Source organism: Nansenia antarctica (genome assembly GCF_963989245.1).
Source record: "Nansenia antarctica genome assembly, chromosome: 1".
Classification (NCBI taxonomy): Eukaryota; Metazoa; Chordata; class Actinopteri; order Argentiniformes; family Microstomatidae; genus Nansenia; species Nansenia antarctica.
This window is the reverse complement of record NC_137674.1, coordinates 6,562,077-6,575,475: the sequence shown is the minus strand read 5'-3', so window position 1 is coordinate 6,575,475 and position 13,399 is coordinate 6,562,077. Positions and strand designations below refer to the sequence as shown.

The window sequence follows — 13,399 nt, the reverse complement described above, 5'->3', positions numbered from 1 at the left end:
TGCAATTCAGTCAGAGGGGATTGAGAAACAGATTATCTGTGAGTCTGTCTGTCTGTCTGTCTAGATCTGTCTGTGTTTGTGTGTCCATAGCCTGAGGGGTTTGAGACAGTTCTGTACTGCCTGTCTCTCACTGCACAGCATGACAATGGGGACTTAAAAACATCGAACGGTCGCTCGGAAACAAAGCCCCTACCATGAGGTGAGATGGTCTTTAATCATGCACTTTCACTGGGCCTCAAGTATGTCTGAGAGTGAGAGTGTGTGAGTGTGTGTGTGTGTGTGTGTGTCTGTCTGTGTATGTGCTTCAATGCATGAGTGGGATGTCCCCAAGCAATGAGTCTATGTACAAATAAACCAATAATACTTTTTGTTTCTCTGTTGAAAGAAAGACAATTCACACGTCATTGAGATGTTTTAACACCTATTTTACACTTTGCAACTCTGCTTTCACCCTCAAAAAAGGTGCAACATTGCTCAGAACGTAGGCCTCAAGCTGAGCAGGGTGGTAGTTACCACAGTGTGGGGTGGGAGTGGTCTATGGTGAGTATTTATCTATAGGTGGTTGGGCGCTGAGAGGTGATGGGGCGAAGGTAATACAGGTGAAGTAACCTAAACGGTCTATAGGTGTCAGGTTTGTGCAGAGGTTGTGGTATCCTTGTGCATATCCATAGGCAAGTATCGGTGTTTTCTTCATGATGGCGTTTCTGAGTTTCTCGCTTGCTCTCTCTTTTTTTAACTTTCGCCAATCAGCAATCCCCATCTGTCGTCATGACAACCAGCACCTCACTTTTGCCCATGTCCTCTAGTGCGGTTGCCAGAGAGACCAGGTCTGCGTCACCTTGGTGACAGGCCTCCCATAGGTCGAGTAGAACACCTGTGGGGCTGGGTTTTGTTGCAAAGTAGTTCAAATACCTGAGGGGGAATGTAAAAAAATATATAATTGACTGAATACCAAAAGCACAGAGGGACATAATCAAGCCCTTATCAACAGACAGCTGCACAACTACACACATCCCTAACCAACCACATACACATGCACACACACAGATGCGCACACACACACACAATATGAAAGACAAATCACCATTTTCTTGAATGTATTCAGTGTGCTCTATGCTGATATTATGTTTTATTAATGTAATTGCTGTTGGCCTCTGCTCTGACAATGCCATCTTAATTCGCCCTTTATTGATTAATAAAGTTGGATTGAATTTAAAAAAACACATACAGTAAGAAATGCTCTGTGGCAGGTCTCACCTGTCAAAGCCCAGGCTGTGTGCCAGGAGTCTCCAGTCACAGCCACGGGCGCTGGGGGCGTCCAGACTGGCACAGATCTTCTGACGGATGGAGGTGGGCAGGCGGAAGGCATACGGCCCCACCTGAGAGGAGGGCAGGCAGGTGCCCCCTGAGGGGAGGGGGGAGTGTGGCGGTAGGGTCTGAAAGGGAAGGTCACAAAGGAAAAAAGAATGAAAACAGGACATTCCTTCATCTAGTCCTTCGTCTGGATATCTTCATGCAGCTGTGGCGTCATACTTAATGTTTCTGTTACTTTCATCTTTTTTTCGTTTGTTTAAAAAAAAAATTTTCCTTTTTTTTTTTAAACCATTATTTAACCAGGTGACCTCATTGAGATAAGGAATCTCTTTTCCAAGAGGGACCTGGCCAAGAGAGGCAGCACAAGGACACAGGCATACATTCAATACACAGATAGACATAATACAGGTTTGGGCAGGCACAGATACTGAATTAAAAGCAATGACAATTTCCAATACTTTCACCTTCTAAGACCTTTAAAGTCATTCTGAAAGCATCATAACTGATTAGTTCTTTTAATTTTAAGTCTTTCTGGAGACTTCTTTGTGTCAGCCGGTATGTTAGCATGTAGCTGTGGAGCAGTGTTGTAGTCTAGTTTTTTCTAGTGGGTATACTGTGATTTTCCCCTCCCAGCCTCATATTGTTAATTTCGTAACGGCATAAAAATATATTTGCGCTCCCTGTCTAACGTTATATATCTAACATTAGATGTTTTTATTTTTTATTTTTTATGCTGATCTGTGCATGATAGTGCTGCATTTTGACATATTTCATGTCGCATTTCCCCACGTTGATGGTACATGACGCTATATAAGCGCATTGAGTTGCATCTTGTAAGAAATGCGCTATACAAATAAAATTTGATTTGATTTGATTATAGTCAGTCCCTCCCAATGGTCCAAAACTCAAGTGCTTCGTAACACAGACGGGGTGAATTTTATGAATGAAAGTGAACGTTCTGTCACAAAACGCTGTTACGTATCCTCGCACATTTTTAAGTGGGTAGGCCTATACGGAAATCCTTGGCCTTTCCTAGTGGGTATACGCCGTAGTCCTGCGTATAGTCCTATATCACATAGACTACACCACTGCTGTCGAGGTCTGTACCTCCTGGATGTCTGTATGCAGCTGGAAGATCTGTCCCTCTCCCTCCACCTGCCGGACGCAGATCTTGCAGGTGAGCTGGGACACGGCCAGGCTGCCTCTTTCCAGACTGAAGGTGCAGTGCAGAGGCCGCTGGCTGCCACTCCAGATGTGGTAGAACGGGATCTCCTGTCACACAAACCAACACCATCGACATCAACATCGATTGAGAAGCTGAGCTAGAAGGGTCGTAAAACTGGTAGAGCTATACTGGCTGTAATACTTTTATTCTGTATTTGACATTTTGTTATGTTCTTTTAAAGCTATAGTAAGTAAGTAAGTAAGTAATGTTTATTTATATAACACATTTTACAACGACAAAAACAGCCGCCTAAAGTGCTTAACAGAAAACACTAGTAAAAGAGAAACAACAGATAACAATACACTAAAAACAAGGTGCAATACAAAATACAAGTGCAGAAGGCAGTGTCGGGAGGCAGGCTATGTATGAAATGTGCTATAATTAGTTTGATAGTTGATACTACTTGATAATAATGACTACTTCCATCCAAGTTTGGGCTTGTGTGAGTGTCTGACCTGGTATTTGGCCAGCAGTTTGCTCCTCCAGTGGGAGTGGAGGACGTCGTGTATGGAGAGGCGCAGGTTGTGGTAGCTGTCTTTGAAATAGAGGGGCTTAGGGTCCTCCAGCAAGACACCACCAAGACTCCGCTCACACTCCAGAACCTCCTGCAGAGACACAACCACAGGGATTAGGACAGAGACAGATAGCTAGACACAGATAGATAGTGTTGTCGTTTTATATCAAATACTGTATATTGAGAATTGAAGTCTGTATCTCTACATTCTGGGAAATTGTAGCTAACAATTCAGTCTGCCTGGGGACAGTGCCAATGACTTGTTGCGTACTTACTAAACCCTAGCGCTTCCTGTCACCACATTTGTTTGCCAACATTGGTGATCTCATAAAAGGATGTCGACTTTGTATATAAGAGGTGTGCTCAGAGAAGGATGAGGCTCTAGGGCTCTGGACTTTACAAACCCTAGACTGCTGTCATGTAACTTCATAAATAAAAGGCTTCAAGCGAATTTTAATCAACCTCCTTGTGTTCAATATTCAACAGAGAAGAAACCAGATGAAATCCACTACAATAGATCTAAGGGATAGCCAGGCGGACAGGCAGACATACCTTGAGTGCGTGGGGGGTGTCGTGAATGCAGTAGATGCGCAGACTGTAGTCCAGGGACAGGCAGGGGGCGCGGGGGGCGAACAGAGCCAGCTGCAGGCGCTTACAGGCGGGCTGCGGAGGGGCAGACTGGCCCACCAGGCCGTACGTCCCCAGCTGCTCCATCAGCACGTGGCAGCTCTCCTCCTCCAGCTGTAGGTAGCAGGGGGACGACAGGCTCTCCTCTCCCACCGTCAGCACCTCCTACAGGCCAGGCAGGGTAGTGCACACCAGGGGCTCAGACACACACACACACACACAAACCTCCACAATATGTCCTCTCCATTCCACATCCCCCCCCCCAACTCTTATTTCATCTTCATCCCCCCTCTCTATAGCCCTTTTACATTCTCTCTTCCAATCTTTCACGAACTCCTTTCCCCATTCCCCCCCCCCCCCCCCCCCCCCCCTCTCTCTCTCTCTCTCTCTCTCTCTCTCTCTCTCTGTGTGTGTTGTGTGTCTCACCTCCCAGGCTCCCTGATGGGTTTGGGTCTTGAGGGTGAGGGTCCAGTCAGGGGTAGGGGTGTCTAACTGAGCGCAGTGTGGCAGCGTGAGGACCACGGGGCGACTCAGCAGCATCCCAGAAGGACCGCAGCTCACCACGGGGCTCAGCACCGTCTGGCTGCCCTCCGACGGCAACCTGAGACACACAGGGACAACACACACCGCCTGTTATCACCCGGGTTACCTAACCACAACACCGCAACATCGGCACCTAGGACATGAACCTGTAAGAAGCAAGAAGTTGTTCTGTCGTTGAATTGCTGCATTCAGTTTGGTTTGACGTTTTGAATGCAAACAGGAATTTAAATTAGCTCCAGGTATATCAATGCCCCCTCCCCCACCCACCCACCCTCTAGTTTTAACTCAGTCAGTTAGCACTGAAAAGGTGCCATGAAGGTGTGGTGAAGGTAGCAACAAATTATTGTCTGTCAAGGCTAAATGCCTTGAATGCAGACAGGAATTTTAATTAGTGCCAGACTGATCTGTAGAATCTTCGAGGTACTGAGAACTGTGTAAGTATGTAAGAAGTAACTCTCGTTCGAGGAAGGTATGTGGCTTTGGACAGTGACTTACGTGGTTTTCTCCCATTTATTGATGATGAGATACATCTCATAGAACTTTCCCTGGGGGATGGTCCCTGGGGGGACTAACAGACTCACACCTTTCAGAGAGAGAGAGAGAGAGAGAGAGATATTAGTTATCTAGATGACAGCTTTGGTGTGCTTGTCTTACCAGTATCCAAGTACTTATTTAAATGTGTGTTGGTTAACGTGGTGTGTTATCCCTAGTTTATCTTTGAATGTACGGTGTCTTTATACCTTTGTGATGTCAGTATGTTTACATTGTTTACAATCTGTGTCAAGTCACTCGTCAGGTCAAGTTGAGTCACGCTAGCCACAAGTCATGTTGTACTAGTGTTATTATTCAAGTGGTAAACTTGATATTCGTCTCATTCGGACTCATCTTGACAAAACTACAGCTAATAAGATGTTGCCTGTGCTGGTGCGCTTAATAAGGTGTAAGAGAGTGTTATAGAGCTATGTATGGATGTGTGTGTGTGTGTGTATGGATGTGTGTATATGTGTGTGTGTGTGTATGGATGTGTGTATATGTGTGTGTATATGTGTGTGTGTATGGATGTGTGTATATGTGTGTGTGTGTAAGGATGTGTGTATATGTGTGTGTGTGTATGGATGTGTGTATATGTGTGTGTGTATGGATGTGTGTATGGATGTGTTTGTATGTGTGTGTGTATGGATGTGTGTATATGTGTGTGTGTGTGTGTATGGATGTGTGTATATGTGTGTGTGTATATGGATGTGTGTATATGTGTGTGTGTATGGATGTGTGTACATGGGTGTGTGTATATGTGTGTGTATATGGATGTGTTTGTATGTGTGTGTATGGATGTGTTTGTATGTGTGTGTCACCTGTGTTGGGGATGGTGAGTCGACCTCCCAGGCTGCCCAGGGTGGCGCTGGTGCTGTAGCCCGGCTCCCTGGGGAGGGTGTGTGTGCGCCCGTGGTTCTCCCGGTCCCTGTCCCGGTCCACCGTGCCCACCGCCTTCAGGCTCATGACCTCCCCGTCCACCGAGCTCCGTCCCGAGGGCAGCTCCAGGGACGACAGGGTGGCCGAGTTGTACACCTTGATCTTGAAGCAGGGCAGCGGGTCCAGCAGGGGCGAGGTGGTCATGGGGATCTTGTGGTGGGCGTCGTTGGCGCCGCCCCCCTGCTGCAGGGAGAAGAGGGGCACGCGGAAGGTGCCGGCCGTGGCCGTCAGGTCCGGGGGGGCGGAGGGGTGAAGCAGGTGGGGGTTCTCTACAGAGGAGAGGTCAGAGGTCAGAGGAGGGCAGAAAGAGACACAGAGTCTGACTGTCTGACTGTTGGTCGTCTTTTGCAGGTAGTACAGAGCAGACAGGGCACCGTGTTGAGTGCAGAGCAGCAGTTAACTATATAAAGTTTCAACAGGTGAGGTCAGAGAAAATCAATAACATCATAACAGGTTTAAAGAACAATTGGATGGAGAGAGAGATAGTAAGTAAGTAAGTAAGTAAAACTTTATTTCTATAGCGCCCTTCACCGCACGAATGCGCAGGGTGCTTTACATCCAAAATAAGGGTTAGGGTTAGTGCAATCAAACTCAAAACGTCAAAAGGGATTAAAAACAACAACGGAGGAACACCCCAAAGGGACAACATAAACAGAACATAAACAGGAAACTAAGAAGGCTATAGGTGACTAACGGCCTGCCTAAACAGATGAGTCTTTAATTGCCGTTTAAAGATGAGTTCTGAGGGAGCGGCTCTCAGGTCAGGGGGGGATAGAAAAAAGAGAGAAAGTACAATAATATCGGGCAGGAATATTTATAAAACAGTGGAGTGTGTGCTGGTCTTACCCTGTCTGGGGGGCTTGTAGTTCCCAGGGTGGAAGGCAGCGGTGAGAGCTGAGGAAGAGTCGGTGATGTCGCCGTGGAGATGGTGACAGCTGCGGCGGTACGCCAGAACGCCCACACACAGCACCAGTATCACACACAGCAACAGAGCCCCGATCAGACCAGCATACACCGCCACACCCATACCTGGGTCCAGAGCTGAGAGAGAGAGAGAGAGAGAGAGAGAGGGGGGGTTACATTAGGCCTTCCACACACACACACACACACACACACACACACACACACAGCTGACACACACTTAAGGCCAAGGGGAACACTATGAGGATAGAACTGCACACAGACAATTCCGATGTACTACACAAGAGTTAATGCAGAACATAAATTCTATTCCAACGTTGGAACAAAATCAATCCCTTTCCCTCCTATAAAATACATTACAATACAATAGTACACAGGAGTCTCAGGAGTGCCGTGAAAACAACAGTAATGATCAGATAATTAGACTGATACCAGCGGAGCTGTTGTATCTCAATTCTTTAGTGTGTGGCTGCTTCACCACCTTGTGACCTGTTATGTACGTCATCTTTTCCGACCGGGTAGGACTATTTTGCAGATAGTTGTTGCCTGTGCTAGCTTGCACCATTGAAGACAATTTAAGAAAACCTGGAGGGAAAAACTGAATTGCGTCCCCCCGCCCCCGCCCCCGCACGCTATCACAGCCAGACCCAACTCAGATAGACGAGGAGGCGATGGGGAGGATGGGGTGGGGGTGGGGGAGGCGTGCAGGACAGGACAGAAGAAAACAGCCAGAGATAGGAGGGACAGAAAATGAGATGAGTAGACAAGAGAAGCATGTCTATGAGTGAGAGGGAGAAAAGAGAGGCTGAGTAGGATGAGGTTGAGGAAGAGGGAAGAGAGCAGAGGAGAGCGAGGTGTTTGAGAAAAGGTCCATGGGGTCAAAGAGACAGAGGTGGCAAAGAGAAAGGAGGTTGGAAGAGTAAGGACCACAGAGGAGAGATGTAACGAGTGTGCAAGGAGGAAAGAAAAGGTGGGGTAGAGACGGAGGGGAGAGCCGGAGGCGGCCGGAGGAGAGTTTGCACGCTCACGCTCACACGCCACGACGGAACCGAATCCGACAGCCGTCCGCACTTATTACCACCAACGGAACAACAGTGAATTAGGTGAATTACTGTCAAGGTTGCCAGACGGGATTGACAATTTCCAGCCCAACTAGTCTAAAAGCAGCCGAATCCACCTGTCCAGTGTGTCTGTATTATCTTGTAGATAGTACTAGTTTTTTTTTTGTCTGTCTTACATGTAACGATGAATTGAGAATCAAGGACCCCAATTGAAATAAGCCAGTGGCTTTCTTGGGTTTTTATCCTGTTAGTTGACCGTGTATGTAATATGTACTTTCATGTACCTACTTCTGCAAATCTTCTAATAAAGTTTTCAATCAATCAATCAAAACCAAAGGTAGCCCAATCTGGCAAGACTGATTACTGTGGCTGTGTATCCCTGCGCCCATGTCACATTCAGCTAAGAGATTCACCGTCACTTCAACTGTAAACTACACACCCCGAACGCTTTATTAGGAACACTATACTAATATTGGGTAGGGCCTCCCTTTGCTCTCAAAACAGCCTCAATTCTTTGTGGCTTTGATTTCAGATTCTGGTCCATGAAGACATGATTGCATCACACAGTTCCTGTTTTTCAGGTGCACTTTCAAGCTGTGAATCTCCCGTTCTACCACATCCCAAAGTTGTTCTATTGGATTCAGATCCTGTGACTGGGAAGGCCGCTGAAGAACACTGAACTCATTGTCATTTTCATGAAACCAGTTTGAGACGACTTGTGACATGTGGCATTATCGAACTAGAAGTAGCCATTAGAAGATGGGTACATTGTGGTCATGAAGGGATGCACATGGTCAGCAACAATACTCAAATAGACTGTCGCATCCAAGTGTTGATTGATTGGTATTAACGGGTCCAGATTGTGCCAAGAAAACATTCCCTCAACATTACATCATCCCCACCAGCTTGGACTCTTGATAGGTGTACAGGTGTTCCTCATAAAGTGTTCAGTGAGTGTATATTATTCATCAAAATAACTTCAGCTATAGGTTCAGCTATAAATCAAGCCTGCATGCAAGTCTCGATGCTGTATTTCATTTTCAAATACATTCTGTAGATCATCTCCTATGCAAATACATGGATGTCTATTTTCAGCACATTTCTGCACCCAAACAAACATCTTGTTACACATCTAAACAGTGCATGTTCCCACTGTTCATTTATAGGTGAGATATGCGTTTTTAGACAGTTTCTTTATTCATTTTTCTATTTACAGTTCAGTGTATCATCATAACAGTGTTGATCTAAAATAGCTAGATTATTTTGTTGTAAGATGAGGTGTGAACTCAATATATTAACTCAATTTGAGACAACAAGAAAGTGCGGACACACAGACTTCTACACCGAACATTGCACACAAGCAGTCCTACAGTATACATACTGTAAGTGCATATTCCATGACTCATCACCTGTGTGATGTGACACACACACACACACACACACAAAGTACACACTAGAGAAGAGTGAGGTCATGAAAATGTAAACTTACGATGGCTTGCATGTTCAATAGAAATCTTTTTATCTGTTTGAGTAAGAAGAAAACAATAGAAGAGGAAAAGAAAGAACATAAAAATGAATGGAGTAGTAGTTATGCAAAGTTACAGTAATGAGAAAGCATAAGAAATGAACAAACAAACAACAAAGTCCATCAATATGTAAATATGAACAAAAACAGAAGTAATGCAATGAAACTAGCTGATTATACCAGCATTACTATAGAGTATGAGTTTATTATACCAGTATTACTGAGTATGACTTTATTATACCAGCATTACTGAGTATTCAGCAGATACAGGATGTAGTGTAGGCATCTGTGTGAGAGCGTGATTGGTTATATGACGATGCACATGAATGGGAGGAAACATGCATCTGTGTGAGGGAGATGACAGTGTGTGAAAAGAGGCAGAGATGTGTTGGTGAACCTGCGTATGAATGACAGGACGGTTGAGATGAGGATGTCAACTGAGGACTCTGCGATCAACTTGTTCATTAGATATCAACAATACAGACAGCACCTCGCATCCTTTCCTACACCTCCCACTCCTTCTCCCTTCCCCACTAGAGAGCATGCAGTAGACTGCACTGTACATACTGGGGAACTAGAGAGAGAGCACGACATTCTGCATATATGCAGTCTGTGTGCAGAATACTGTACTTATGAATCTGTCATAAGTCTGTTTGTGTCTGAACTGTGTATCTAATATGTTTGAGCAAATATTTGTTTGGAGTGCGCTGTGTGATCTGTGTGTGTGTGTGTGTGTGTGTGTGTGTGTGTGTGTGTCCACCATTCCAGGTGCTCTCTCCCCTCGCGTTAATTCCTCCCCGTGCTCATCAGGCACGCTGACGACTCCATTACCTCCTTTGTCCAACACTCATGTCCAACCTTCCACCTGTGAGTCTGTGTTTGGATGACTTAGTTTTCCTTTTGTGAACCCAAACATCTACATCTACTTTCAACCAAGTCTCATCTACTTCTTCTTTTTGTGGTCAAGGTACTTCAAGAAAAAACTAAAAGAGGCGAAGAACTAAAAACACTGTGAGGGAATAACTGGCATTAGCCTGCTTTCTTGGTGCCTCAATTATCCCCAAAAACCTGATGGAACCTCTGCCTAAGGTGGATGTTCAACACAGACTCACTGTGTGTACACAGGCCCTAGGGTTAGGGTCAGGGTCAGACCCACTGCGTGTACACAGGCCCTAGGGTTAGGGTCAGGGTCAGACTCACTGCGTGTACACAGGCCCTAGGGTCAGGGTCAGACTCACTGCGTGTACACAGGCCCTAGGGTCAGGGTCAGGGTCAGACTCACTGCGTGTACACAGGCCCTAGGGTCAGGGTCAGGGTCAGACTCACTGCGTGTACACAGGCCCTCCGTACAGTTCTTGCTCTCCATCATGCTTCCGCCGCAGTGCCGTCCTCCGTTCCGTGGCGGCGGCGCCTGGCACTCGCGGCTACGCCAGTGGGTACACTCTGTCCCGCAGGCCGACCACTTGGCCCATTCTGTCCAACCGCCGTCCACTGTAGAGGGGGCAGAGGTCACGGTCAGGAGGGCAGAGGTCATCTACAGTAGGCTACAGTCAATAGAATCGATCTATATCTCCCTCGATATCAACAAGGCAAGGCAAGTTGATTTTATTTTATTTCTTTTGTTTATTTAAAAGGGACAATGGACAGTCATTGACTCTCCCTGAATTAGTCCCTGGGCAGGTAAATCCACAGGAGAAATACGGCCTCAGATGTTATATTATAACAATTTAAATAAAAAAAATTATTGACATAAAAATATCACATAAAACAGAACGACAGGAAATAATAACGTCACACATTATTTGTATTTGTAGCACATTCCATACAACAGGGGCAATTCAAAGTGCTTTACATATAGCATTAAAAATAAACCCGGCTGTTGTCTTATACGGGCAGTGAGATACTCATGTCATGAGTTGAGTTGACCCTAGATAACGGACTGAACTCTCCATCCTGCTCTGGGTTTAGTTCTCATGAATACATGTTAACAAGTGAAACCATGTTGTTGTTAACAGGGAATGTCAAACAACTTGGCTGTCACCCTCACCTGGACATAACGTGGTGCATGTGACTCTCTGGAAGGGCGGGCCTTCGCAGAAGGTTCCCCCGTTGAGTGGCGCGGGATTGGTGCAGCTGCGTGTCCGTCGTTGCCAGCCCCGCCCACACCGTGCGTTACACTCCAACCACTCAGTCCATGAGGACCAGCCCCCGCTCACTGTAACAGACACACACAGTCAGGCCAACAGACACAGACAGTCAGGCCAACAGACACAGACAGTCAGGCCAACAGACACACAGAACGTTGGAAAGCTGGAAAACAATGGAAAGCTGCTACTTACACACAAAGGCCACTAGTTGGCCAGCTTGTAAATTAGCCTGCCTCCTACACAGAAAAACTGCAAACTAGCTTTATACTAACTTATCCTGATGTGATTTTGAAAATGTAAGGATACTGGGTGGTAAAACACACATATCTAGGAAAATCATGAAAGGAGGGTCCTGAAATTTTATCGAGTGCAAAGATATAGAAATTATTTTACTCAGATGGTGCCACCCATGGCTGTTCTAGTGTTAAATCCCGTTAATTATCACTGAGACAAAGTGTGCGTGAACGTGAGTGTGTGTGTGTGTGTGTGTGTGTGTTACCGTAGACGATGAGCGTGGCGGTGCTGCTGCGTCTCTTGGCCACCACGTTGCGGGCCACGCAGGTGTAGTTGGCCGTGTCAGAGAGGCGCGCCTGCTTGATGATCAGGTCGTGGTCGATGGTCATCAGGAAGTTGGAGTCCAGGGCCGGGTCGATGGTGTCCTCGTTCTTCAGCCAGTCCACCTGAGGACGTAGGAGACACATTCAGCCCACGGTCAGAGAGAGAACACATACCACACACACACACACACACACACATACACACACACACACAGACACACAGGTGCACGCACGCACGCACAGGATGTGTCAGGGTGAGGAGGAGGAGGAGGATGAAGAAGATCAGTATTAGAGGCTCCAATCTGCTTCAGTTAAAGAGTGCTGCACAACACTACGTTTTTAGTGGGCAAGGCTGTTAAGTTGGTAATTCCGTCGTTCCGCAGAGTTTGTGTTGGGAACAGACCCAATTAGACTTTGTCAATTACCAAAACGGTCTTTGCACATGGTTTTAGTGGTGCGCAGTGCTCTTTAGCAGAAACAAATGTGACACGTTCTAATGCTTTGGGTCCTCATATCGGCAACCAATCGAAATGTTCAGACTATTCGGATTCGGTGAGTAATCCCCACTGCTGCCTAGTTAACTATAACACTACTCTACATTGTTAGCAGGCTCACAAAACAAGCTGTGTTAGTTGACTAGCGACGTGTCATTGATTTTCAACAACGCTAACCCTTTTCCGAAAGAAAGGTCCGATCATTACATCGGATCCCGATATGAGGACCAAAGCATTAGAATGTGTCACATATCATTATAGTGAACTAACATCCAGAGTTATGTGATTCTCAACAACATTGAAACGTAGTTCCGTGTTTCAAAAGTAAAGCCTGAACATTTTGATTGGTTGGCGATATGCGGACCGAAAGACTAGAACGTGTCACGTGTCACAAGCGCGGGCCAATCAGTGACGGAGGAGGTACCTCGGCGGGGGGCATGCCCTCGGGGGGGCGACACTGCAGCAGCACCTCCTGCTCCAGACGCACCTCCCTTCCCAGAGGCTCCTGCTCAAAGTTCTTCCGCAGGTCTGCAGGGTACGACGACAGAGAGAGTTGAGGGTTACTGACAGAACCACCGACCACACCGACACTCTGAGTGACACCCTGTTCATCTCAATGTGATTTGCTGTCACACAGACGGACAGACGAGCCACAAATAGCCTCTGCTGCCATGGGTTTAGCTGCATGTCTCCTCATAACCGTGTTACTGTCAACCCCACCACAGGCCCACAGGGACTCATTGGAAGTATATGTATTTAATTAAACAACACACACGGACGGACGGACGGACGGACACGCACGCACGCACGCACGCACTCACTCACTCACTCACTCACGCACGCACTCACTCACTCACTCACTCACCCACCCACTCACTCACTCACTCACTCACTCACTCACGCACGCACTCACTCACTCACCCATCCACCCTCTCACTCACTCACTCACTCACTCACTCACTCACCCACCCACTCACTCACTCACACACACACACACACAC

General features: G+C 46.6%; 1 protein-coding gene across 1 annotated transcript in view; it reads right to left on the bottom strand.

Moving 5' to 3' along the window:
• Positions 1-746: 746 nt before the first annotated feature.
• Positions 747-13,399, bottom strand: part of unc5b (unc-5 netrin receptor B) — a gene marked incomplete at both ends in the record, with an annotated part of 112,645 nt that continues 99,992 nt past the window's right edge. Inside the window, 14 exons of the mRNA XM_080550380.1 lie at positions 747-912; positions 1,258-1,436; positions 2,422-2,586; positions 2,995-3,144; positions 3,606-3,845; positions 4,107-4,281; positions 4,719-4,806; positions 5,576-5,962; positions 6,540-6,734; positions 9,165-9,197; positions 10,527-10,691; positions 11,248-11,415; positions 11,847-12,027; positions 12,823-12,926. Coding sequence (XP_080406506.1) covers positions 747-912; positions 1,258-1,436; positions 2,422-2,586; positions 2,995-3,144; positions 3,606-3,845; positions 4,107-4,281; positions 4,719-4,806; positions 5,576-5,962; positions 6,540-6,734; positions 9,165-9,197; positions 10,527-10,691; positions 11,248-11,415; positions 11,847-12,027; positions 12,823-12,926 — 2,396 coding nt within the window. The remainder of the gene's footprint in view (positions 913-1,257; positions 1,437-2,421; positions 2,587-2,994; positions 3,145-3,605; positions 3,846-4,106; positions 4,282-4,718; positions 4,807-5,575; positions 5,963-6,539; positions 6,735-9,164; positions 9,198-10,526; positions 10,692-11,247; positions 11,416-11,846; positions 12,028-12,822; positions 12,927-13,399) is intronic.